Raw genomic sequence first — 12,457 nt, forward strand, 5'->3', positions numbered from 1 at the left:
GTAGTAAAATATTTTTCAACAGCGGGATTTGATGCTGTGATATTAAAAACCGAGAGCTGAAATTTCAGTGATTTATCAGCTACATTTAATCATACACAATTAAAGCCCCATATATACCAACCCTTGTCATTATTACAAGTCGACAAGTTGTCAAATCCATATTATATGAATACTCTTCCCAATACTGGTTTTCAGACTGCAATTTCCGGTAAGGTAATTTCAGCTCAGTGGCCTAAATGTCATGTTTGACAATACAGATAGTTGCAGTAAACAGTGAGACAATGGAAACTATTTAGATTTTAATAGAAATAGAAAACCAATATAAACATTACAAATGTAATTTCTTTCACACATTTTGTACAGCTGGTTGTGAAAAAACCTGACAGGTTGCTCCTTGTCTTCATAGTAACCAATACTATAGCTGAGTAGCGAGGTAGGGATAAAATAATACATAACACTAAATCATAATAAAACTGTAGCTTGTCTATACATACATTAAAGCACATCAGACACGAATTGTAACGTGTGGTATCAGAATTGCATATAAATGTTTATATTTCCACAATTTCAAATTTTTCAAAATATCAGCTCCACAATTTGCACATAATTTAGACATAAGTCATTATGACTTTAATTGTGGTGCCTGCTACACAATTGACCTGCTTGAATTCCAATATGCATACAGATGCCTCCATAGTTCAATAGATTAGACTTGCTAACTCAAAACTTTATCAAGTCATGTTGTGTATACCTTCAGTGGCAGAGGAAGAGAAAGATGGGCTCGTACAAGACCTTATTGCTGCCCCCCCCCAGACTTTAACGTAACACTTGTTTATAGACATAAAACATGCCAAGTCAAGTGTTCAATATTTAACAATATTTAATTCTCAGAATGTTAGCATGTGTAAAAAAGTATACGACTACATGTAAATGAGAGTTTTCTACTCACCTACTAGAATGGCATTTTGCGTGCATCTTTACATCCAACACTACACCATTTTTAAATCACAAGCTATCAAGTTTATTCACCACTCCCTCTAGGATCCCGCGACTGCATTCGCAGAAATCAATACAAAATTTACACAAGGGTGAAGAACTCTGCGCAGAAATCCACAGAAATGTTCACATAGAAAACCTTTTTTTTCAGTCAGAAAAACAGGCATGTTAATTTGCTTTGATTTTGAAACCCAGCAAGAAAAGATAAACAAATTCCACCTAAACTACAGCATGAATCGTCCTCACAGAATATAACTGCAAAAGACTGTGCTGAACAGCACCCCAAAATCTTCCATGAAGACAGTGGGAAACTATTTTGCAATGTTGAGCGACCACAAGGCTAAAGCACAAGTGGTCGCAGAGTTTGACAAAGCGATGCAGATGACACATAAAACAGTGCCTAGTACCAGCCTCCATGCAAAGACAGAAACTCATTTTAATTCAACAATTTTTTAAGTGAATTGCGGTACATGTTGAAAAAAGAGAGGATAAACACAATGATACTAATATTAAGGTTGTATCATCTGCAATTATAAATGAAAAGGAACTTTCAGACCCCTCTGAGTGCATGGGCCTCAGTGCAGTGCCTCCACCACGGTATACCTTAAACAAACATTTCCTCTATTTAACACTATTTGAAACTCATAGAGCAAAAATCCTAATTGTACATTTATCTCAAGAGCTGAAACTATCAGCTTAATCAATACATGATTAATCCCGGGACTGCTTGTTCAACATCAATAACAAAGAACCACATTTTACACTGTGTGTAAATTCTGATAAATAATATTGCAATAAGTGATTCTGTCCAAACTTAATAATTAACGGCAGGTCAGATTTGCCAAAGCATATTCAGTGCTTTTGTGCACCAAAAACAAACAAACAAACAGAAAGAGATTTGGGGACCACTTGTATTTTTTTTATATAAAGAAGTCTATTGATGGCTTACTCTCTCTTGCACTATGGATAAATACAATGGTTTGCTAATGTAGTAGCCACACAGAATTACATTTAAAAGATAAATATATATTCCACTTTTGGAATAATAAAGATCCATTACCATTTGACTGCCAAGAGTAAACAGAAAAGTAGTAATATATATTTCTGGATAGGAAAACTAGGTAATGTAGGCTCTGGATTTAACCAACTGTAAACAGTTTTACATACAGTAGGAGAATGCAAACAGTCACACCTCAGCAGGTCACCCGGTAAGTATCATATTGGCATATTTATTTGTCATTTATGTCAGTAGTTCTATTTATACAAGCAATAGTACAGCACAGCAAAGTAATTTACATTTTCATTCAATTTATCTGCCCATTTACATGAATGTCAAGAAAACCAATATCAACTCTATCAAACTGAAGATCTGAAGATCTCTATTATCTGCTTCCATGTGAAGGACTAATGCAATGTTTTATCAAGCTGATGTGATGATGATACTTGAATTTACAATATAATAAAGGGTCTATATTATACATTTTAATATTGCTTCAACACTGCAACCCACTTACCAATCAAGAGACCTGAAGAGCAACGGCTGACCAACCAGATCATTTTCCCCCTTTGATCGGAATGTGACTGCCACCAATTAGAGCATACATGGATGACATGACAATCATGACTATAACAGTAGCCTGCACTAATCGGTTATTGGGCAAACTAATCAATAACATTGAATGGGCACGAATGCAATCCAAGCCCAGTAAGTCAAGGAGCATCTCTATAACTAAAGGTAAAGTAGTGGATAAGAGGTTCTACATTAACGGTGAGGCAATACCAACAGTGTCTGAGAAGCCTGTGAAAAGTCTTGGGAGATGGTATGATGGGGACCTAAAGGACACAGTTCAAGTGGGAGAAGTGAGACAACAAGCAGTGCAAGGGTTGAACAGTATAGACAGCAGCACTCTACTGGGGAAACTAAAACTCTGGTGCTTTCAGTTTGGTCTACTGCCAAGACTTCTGTGACCATTCACTGAGTATGAGGTTTCCTTGACAACAGTAGAGAAACTGAAAGCGTTAATCAGTTCATATGTCAGGAAATGGTTAGGAGTTCCACGCTACCTCAGCAGACTGGGACTGTATGGTAAAGGTATACTGCAGCTGCCAGTCTCAGCTCTGAGGAGTTTAAGTGGGCCAGATTGTAAATTACATTGGTAGAGTAACACTACGAATGTGTGAGGGAGGCAGCACCTGTGTTGAAAACTTGAAGAAAGTGGGCGGCAAAAGAAGCTGTGGAAGATGCAAAGGCTGTCCTTTGTGTCAGTGATATCATGGGGCAAGTACAGCATGGAAGAGGAGGCCTTTTAGAGTTCCATCCCCCCATTTTATGTGAGCATCATATTGGGACAATTCAACTTAAAGCAAATATAAGAAGTATAAAAGCTAGTTAGTCGCAAATCCCTTGCATGCAATAACAGCAGTGAGTCTGCGACCCATTGACATCACCAAACACTAGGTATCGTCCTTTGAGATGCTTTGCCAAGCCTTTTCTGCAGCCATTTTCAGCTGTTGCTTGTTTTGGGGAGTTTCTGACTTCAGTCTCCTCTTCAGCAAGTGAAATACATGTTCAATCGGATTTAAATCAGGAGATTGACTTGGCCAGTCTAAAACTTTCCACTTTTTCCCCCTGATGAGCTCCTTGGTTGTGTTGGCAGTGTGTTTTGGGTCATTGTCCTGTTGCATTGTGAAGCGCCGCCCAATGGGTCTGGTCTGGTGGCATTTTCTCGTATTTCTTGAAGTCATTCTGCTGCTGCCATCATTCGTTACATCATCAATAAAGATGAGTGAGCCCGTTCCAGAGGCAGCCCTGCATGCCCATGCCATGACACTACCTCCACCATGCTTCACAGATGAGGTGGTATGATTTGGATCATCTGCAGTTCCTTTTTATCTCCACACTTTTGCCTTCCCATCACTTTGATAAAGGTTAATCTTCATCTCATCTGTCCATAAAACTGTTCCAAAACTCTACTGGCTCATCTCTGTACTTTTTAGCAAATTCTAATCTGGCCTTTCTGTTTTTGGTGCTGATCAGAGGTTTGCATCTTGCAGTGTAGCCTTTGTAATTCTGCTGCCGAAGTCTTCTGTGAACAGTAGATTGTGACACTTTCACCCCAGCATTCTGGAGGTTGTTGGTGATTTCACTGACACTTATTTTAGGGTTGTTTTTCACAGCTCTGGTCATTTTTCTGTCATCAACTGCTGTTGTTTTCTTTGGCCGACCTGGTCGTTGCCGATTGCTGAAGACACCAGTGGTCTCTTTCTTTTTCAGGACATTCCAAACTGTTGATTTGGCTATGCCCAACTTTTGTGCAATGGTTCTAATTGAGTTCCTCTTTTCTTTTAGCATCCAAATCACTTGCTTTTCTTTCATAGACAGCTCCCTAGACTTCATGTTGGATTATGCCTACTGACACCAAACGCAGACTCCAAAGGCAAAAGCAAAGGATAGAACTGAGACTACACATTCAAAGCTCTTTTATGTGTGAACAATCAATGCAACAGGAAACACCTATCAATTAGAAACACCTGTGAGCCAAATGTCCCAATACTTATGCTCACATAAAATGGGGGAATGGAACTCTGAAAGTGCTGTTATTCTTAGTTGGTAAAACATATATGTGTTGAAACAGCCAGAAATATAAGGTGACATTCTGTACTTTTGCCTCATATTCATCTTTTAATCGTATTTTCATATTGCTTGAGTGTACAGCAAAAATAGCAATTTTGACTTCACTGTCCCAATACTTATGGAGGGCACTGTATATATGCACACACTCCTAGCTATAATACCGGTATGTTCAATAATACCGGTATGTTCTTTATTATAATTATAATATAGATATACAATCATATTATTGTTTGTATAATCAATACTTGAAATATTGTATCTTTAAAATAAAATGGACATTAGATCATATAAAACCCTTAAGGCAAAACCTCCCCAGAATGCTCTGAGGAAGATGTGATTGTACATCGAAATGTCAACTTTACTGTCTGAGGACAATGACATCCTGGCTGAATAATATGGATTATACAAAGTAAAATGTCCTGAGTGACAAAACAATGTGCAGTTTTCAATGCAGCACACATGCAAACTTCAGTTATACTGTGAATAATATATACTGTGCAGTCTAGTCCTGTGCTGTATTTTGTAACAAAGCTCTACTATAAGTAGGGCGCTTCGTTTTTGGGTTTTATTTTTGATGACATAATGTCCCTTTAAGTTTGTTTTGAGCTGACATGATTTCTTAATAAAACGAAGAGCTCCAACAATAAGCAATGGAACCACAATAACCACTAACTAATAAAAGAAAGAATGTAGAAAGGTGATTTTTTTTTAATGAACAATAATGAAAATAGATACACAATATTTTTTCCCACATGCAAACCAATATCTCTGCATGCCTGCAAGCACAATTTACAATACAATATATACACTTGCAGTTCTGTCCAGTTTACTACACTTTTTACAAAGATCTACTAAAACAATAGAACTATTTACAGTAACCATTAACAACAAAGTGGAATGAACAATTCAAGCATTCAAAATTCTAAACGGTATTGACAGTGTCGACCCAGGGGACTTTTTTGACCTGAAAAAGGAAACAAGGACCAGGGGTCACAAATGGAGATTAGATAAAGGGGCATTCAGAACAGAAAATAGGAGGCACTTTTTTACACAGAGAATTGTGAGGGTCTGGAACCAACTCCCCAGTAATGTTTTGAAGATGACACCCTGGGATCCTTCAAGAAGCTGCTTGATGAGATTCTGGGATCAATAAGCTACTAACAACCAAACGAGCAAGATGGGTTTGTAAACATTCTTATGTTCTTAACAATGTCAACATTTGTTTTGTCGACGATTACAATGCAGAGAAAGCAGCACCGATATCAAACAAAAGACACAATCCAAACTATTATTATTAAGAGCTACAGTAGTAGATCATCATAAGCAATTATTAGTTTAACTTATTATTTACAAATGTCTTATCTCACAATTAGACAGCTAGTGAAATATAGCAATCAAAATGTAGCGATCAAAATGATTTAATAATTTAAAAAAAAATTGCAATGAATTTACTGAGGCAAGCGTAGGCAAAGCAGAGAAATGCTGCTTTTTTTAACAAAGAAATACAGTAATTAAGTGCCCTTTCCCCTGAAAAACATATCCAGCTTATATTGCTTCATATTTCTTGTGCTATTCTCAATGCACACTGTTTCAATCTTGTTACCTCCTCACGCCTGTTGCCATGGTTACAGTTTGTGTGAAGATAGCAATGGTTGCATATGTTACACATGATTCGCACTACAATAGGTTATCTATGAATCAGCCTTATCTTCGAATTAGCCTATCAAGGTCTTTGTTTTCACTGAGAGAATAACACATTCACACTGGAGAAATTTCAGTGTCACTCACTACCGAGATTGTTTTCGGGTAGATTTTGTAAAAGTGATTGTCCTAATAGGGCTAATTTCCATTAAAAAACGGTTCTTGCTACTTGGATCGTTATAAGAAGGGTTTGTTATAGTGAAGTTAGAGTTTGTTATAGTTGCAACATTTTTGTTATATTTGTGTTCCCACCATCCTCCCTTTCACGTATTTCAGCTGTAATGGTTAAGTCTTTTGCAATATGTTGGAAGGCATCATGCTTTTACAGATTTAGAAAGGTGCTTATTTTGTTTTCTTATTGAAGAGGCCACTTAGATGTAGAGCACAGTGGCTGTGTCACTTATTTCAATGGGGCTTGATACAAAGTATCTGCATCGTCCAATATAGCATACTTTTTGCATGGTTATCTACAAGTTTGCCTGCTCAATGTAGGCTAATAATTCATTTTCTTACTCATAGTGGCAGCAATATCAAGATTATTATTATTTAGTCATTTAGCAGACGCTTTTACCCAACGCGGCTTACAAAGACTAGGGGGTGAACTATGCATCACAACTGCTGTTGCAGAGTCACTTACAATAGGACCTCGGTTTTATGTCTCATCCGAAGGACGGGGCATAAGGAGGTTAAGTGACTTGCTCAAGGTCACACACAGTGAGTCGGTTGCTGAGCTGGGATTTGAACCTCCTGGTTTCAAGCCCCTTTCTTTAACCACTGGACCACCAAGCATGACTGAAATAGAGTCCAACATCTGTGATCAATTGCTGTATAGAAAACATTTCAAAATAAAACGATAAAACCAGTCTAATTGTTCTTGAAAAAAGCAAGTGTACTTACTGCAAGGATAATCTGAAGGGTGCTGTGAGCTACTTCTATATATTGGTACTCCAACAAGCATCCTGAGATACTAATGTAGCGATGGTCCTCTGGTGCCCAGTCAGGAGCTGGGGTCACTGGAGTCACCATGCACCCAGGTCCATTTTCCATCCACCAAGAACGATGCATTGACATGTTGAATGTCATAATTAGGTCTGTATCCTAAAATGAAAAAGATAGAAGACTTCATCATTTAATATCTTTGTAAGTATTGTTCACCCACCATCCTGTTTGACACATATGTGCTACAGCACAAATCATTTGTTAGTCAGTTATGTTGTGTGAAAAGGAACACTGCAGGAGGAGGAATGCAATTCCCAGTTTTAGAACTTGAAATATTGTTTAGCTTATGGGTGTCAATTTAGCAAGAGCAAGACTGCATTAATTGCATAGACTGAAGTCGTGTCTCACCTTAGATAACATTATTTACTGTTGCATATGTTTGTTTTTAAACCGACATTTGAAGCACAACCTCGGTCATAAAATCAGGTTGCGCTACAATCAATCTTAATATCATGGTTATTTCATTACATTTACTGTCTTGAAGTCATGTTCATACAAAAAAGAGTTAGAAACCAATATATAGGCAAACAGATTTTTAACTACACCGTATGACACATTTAGTCAACTGTCTTAAAGGAAAAGAACACAGTTGTGGACCAAGTTTGGAGACAATATCTACTATAAGTGTTTGGTCTCCATCATCCAGAATAAAAAACAGAATATGTAGCAGGCATATTAGGTCAGAGGTTAAGGACATAAGAACATGCAGCCTGATACAGTATGTTCACATATGCCTCAAAACACAAAGTCTGTATATCAATACATATAGGGGTGTCATATAATTAAGGGTTAACCATAAGGACGGGGAGTGTACAAAGCAATAACGTGACTCATAGATAGATTTCCTGATGCCTCAGCTAGCTCTGCACCTACATTTTACATGTGATAGTATTATTTATGTATAGCAAACACATACAGCAAGCCACAACAGTAAATCTAGTAACACCCACTGTTAGTAAATCTGCATTAAAAAAAAAAAAAAGCCTGATCACTCACTCAGAAAGGATACCGAATTACTAATGCACATAGGTTTGTCACGGACAACACCCACATATCAAGTAACTGTTAACGCTGCTGAATGAATCATGCTAAAGCAGACTGCTCTCTTTGTAAATGAGCCTAGTTTATCAGTCCTGCTGTCACCTGCACAGTGCTTCTTCTCCACCTCCACAGAGGGTAGCTCTCTGAAATAAATAATAATAATAATAATAATAATAATAATAATAATAATAATAATAATAATAATAATAATACCCCACATCCAGTTATTCTTCATTCCAAAAAATAAATACAAATGTTGGTGTACAACTGCACTTGTGAGATGCCTTCCTCAATAAAATATTTTGCATATGGAGTGGTCATGATAGTATTTTCACGGATGACAAGATATTTATAAATGTATCTTCTGTCCCTATACTTGTTCGACTTTAGTGTAGATTATTAAGACTCATATCTAATTCACTATTACTTTTCTTTGTATTTAGTTTTTTTATGAATTGAAAAATAGCTCTCTTTCATGTCTTGTCTTGACTGAGCAGGCACAAAGACGAATACCCTGCCGATTCCTAATAAATCACTTCCAAATATCAATTATGCTTGGAGCCATTCCAAACACACAGGTGCAATACCAACACTATTGCAAATGAGATATTCTGTAGGGATATGACTATACACCAGCTTTCAGTTGGATACCTTTTAATATATACAAAGTAATAACCTTGCTTACTGCCAACTCTATCTGCTCAGTTATTACCGGAATGTAATGAAATCCTGTTGTGTAGAAAAACAGAATCCATCAAACACTATTCACTTTTCCATCAAATTATAGAACTAGAATGCAAATCTAAAAAAACTGTAGCAAAATGTAACAGACAAAAAGCAGCATCCTAACAAAGCAGTTTGTTGCAACCTTATTTGACTGAACAACACTAAAGCAAGTTTAAAGGAAAAAAAAACAATAACAGAAAACAAAAATACAAAGAAATAAAACTGATTTCATAGGGCCCTAGCTACCTCTAAACGTCCACATTAAAAATGTATTCCTTCAAGCAAAAAAACTAAACAAAAACAATTAGTCTGCACCAGCTAAGGGACTCTTTGGCCTTAAGGGATTGTTTGCGTGTGTGACAGCTTTTACCAAGATCAATACACTTCTTAAGGGACACACCTGAGACCTGGAGATGATTGGGAATGATAATCAGTCCCAGCATGCCAAATACAATACAAAGCTTTCTATTCTAAAATGATTCAAAGCGCTTCTATACAGTATGTTAGTTTAACACTTATATACTGTAGGTCTGCCACCAAATAAGACTTCATTTTACCAACATGACATCTGAGCCCAAGTGACCTTGCTGATACATTCCCATCAATAGCAATTTAATAGTAAACAAGCATTATAAAAGCAGCACTCATAATGACATTATAAAGCAATTCTATTACTAGGTAATATATGCAATCAACAAGGCCTCTTTCAGTGAATGATAGGATTTTCTGTTTTGAAATTGAATACTGAAGATTAATTAAGACAGTTTTCTGGTTCTGTATGAATAAACTAAAGCACATCAGTTAAAGGTCAATAATTCCAGAATGTACAGTCATGTTAAACATCACTGCCTTCAAGGCAATATATTTCTGAAATCAAATGAGACATTATTTGGGAATAGATAGATAGATAGATAGATAGATAGATAGATAGAGGGTGCGATTTGTAAAATTTCCAGTGGAGGGGATAAAATAGACAAACAACAAAACATCATGACAAGCCTTGATACATCTGTAGTACACAAGTTAAACAGTTAAGAGAATCACTAAGTTACTTATTTATTATACCGAATCAACTGCTAAAAAATCTTTAGGAATCGCACGTTTGCCAAATCTGCCTACATGCAGGATAAATGCAGTTATTTTTTCTGGATACGGTCATACTTGCCAACATTTGGAAACTGTTCAGCGAGACGCTGATTATACAGTATATTATCACATAATAGACATACCCCCCAACTCAACACCACACGACCATCATGACCGTAGAATTAGACATAATGAAGCGTTCTTGCCTTTGTATAAGTTAGTGATCAGCAGATGTGCAGAAAAATTAATTTTTTTCTATGGGTAAATATCCGGACTTTCTTCCTATGTATCGGGATGTGGGACATTTGCTATGAAATCGGGACTGTCCCGACCATATAGGGACTGTTGGCATGTATGGTATCAAAAGACAATAACAAAAACTACCTACGTTACAGCAACTAAAATAATGTTAAAACACACTCATGACAAGTACTTGCATTGTTGCACATAACCTCACTGATAACTGCACAGAGTGTAACAACAATAAATGGAACATAATACAACATCCGTATTTTAACAGCTTCATCTGCAGGAGTTAATTGTTGTTAATCTTGGCCCTTTTTCCACTCTGCTCAGCGGGTGACTCGGCGGGTAAAAGTTCCAGTCTTTGGCTCTGGGGCTGTTTAAAAAAAGCTACTGTGGATGTTTAGTGTTCTGTCTTAATTTATTTTTTCTTTAGCAAAGTATGCTCTTCTGATGACAATTAAAAATAACAGTTTGAAATACAGCAACGGAATGATGTTGACGTAGTCATTGGTCAATTTGCCTTGCTACGGTGCATTCATCACTACTGTTGGATGACAATGACGGGTAAGTGGAATCCGAGCCTGATCCACTTTATACAGCTGAACTTTATGATCCGGCTCCAGTGAAACTAAACTCCATTCCTTTCTTTTTTTTTTAAATCATGATAATACAATGTGCTACAGATCTTACGGTCTGAAGTGCTAAGACCGAGATTTTTTTTAAGTCAGTGCGTAAAAATTATGCAGTATACATTTATCATTTTAAATGTTTAACATTTCCAGAAGAAATCATTGTTAATTCAAAATCTTTTATCGGGGGGGATAAATTACCCCCCCCCCTCCCCTCCTTGGGATGACAACTGAAAGTGCAGAGCCAGGGATAAAAAAAGCAGAGCCAGGGAAATCCCCTTTTGCATTCCAGATTCCACATACCATATTATGGGGAATTAAATCTTTAGGGCCAGCTTATTATTATTATTTTAATGGTATACAGTACGCATCCCTCTGTCAACTTTCAGTTTTTATTTATGGACTCCAGAAGTAGTGTTTATAGCTGTTAACTGTGCATACCAGAAAAAATGCGTTTAAAGCATTATCTAACCCTTTTGATGCTAAATTAAACTACTGAAGAACCGTTTATTGTAGTGCAGAATTATGTGAGAAACAAAAGGAAAAACAAATGGGGAAAACCCTGTCACCACTGGCAATTAGTGAGACTGTTTAAAGGTATTCTGAGGTCACTTTGAATATTGCTTTTATCAGTGTTATGCAATGAAAGCTGAACATCTGTCCAAATTAACAAAAATATCTTAAACTTTACAAGTGCATGGACATAAAATGAATCAAATAACCTGAGCGATGACACATCCAGCACAATCGACTGTTATCCAGCCCTGATCACCTGCTGTATACTCTTAATTTCAAACAAAACTGTGAGACTTTGAATCTTACGGTGAACTTTTTTTTACAAAGGGCTACATGAGGTGGCTGGATCACTCATCCTCTACAAAAAACTTGTAGCTGTTCAATGCGCCATGATAAACTGAAGTCATCTACGCTTTAGGGAACTGTTTTGAATTTTATTTCCTGTAGCTTTTAGATTTATATATGTTTTTCTTAGACAATCTCATTGATGGATGATCAAATGTTTCATTAATTTTAATGCCTGTATTTTTTTTTTTTATTATTATTTTTATTGTATCATTGGAAGTTGACACTTAGCTGTAATAAAAGATTGCATACTGTAATCTATTTTTAAAGGAACAATTTATTAAAGCACGTCCACAGTCATAAATCCTTTTGCACGTTTGCATTCTAATGAGAAACATATAACACCTCCAAGTTTAACTCCACTAACTACATTATTACACCTCATGCAAACCTTAAAGATGCAGTGCCTAAAATAGTTTAAAAACAGTTCAGACATGTTGACATAATGCTGATTACTATTTGTATTCCTTTCAGTGCCTAAATATTTTCATGATGTTAAAGTTATTTTAAAATACATAAATTATACCTTAGTTAAACA

At 36.5% G+C, this 12,457-nt stretch overlaps 1 protein-coding gene across 2 annotated transcripts in view; it reads right to left on the reverse strand.

The window, feature by feature from the left end:
• The window catches only part of LOC117402521 (sodium/potassium-transporting ATPase subunit beta-1-interacting protein 2), a 201,487-nt gene that overhangs the window by 33,520 nt on the left and 155,510 nt on the right, over positions 1 to 12,457 (reverse strand). For both annotated transcript variants that reach the window (XM_034003744.3, XM_034003746.3), the window contains exon 4: positions 7,229 to 7,429. In XM_034003744.3, the coding sequence (XP_033859635.1) occupies positions 7,229 to 7,429 (201 nt within the window). The remainder of the gene's footprint in view (positions 1 to 7,228; positions 7,430 to 12,457) is intronic.

The sequence above is a fragment of the Acipenser ruthenus genome, chromosome 5 (assembly GCF_902713425.1).
Source record: "Acipenser ruthenus chromosome 5, fAciRut3.2 maternal haplotype, whole genome shotgun sequence".
In the NCBI taxonomy this organism is placed as follows: domain Eukaryota; kingdom Metazoa; phylum Chordata; class Actinopteri; order Acipenseriformes; family Acipenseridae; genus Acipenser; species Acipenser ruthenus.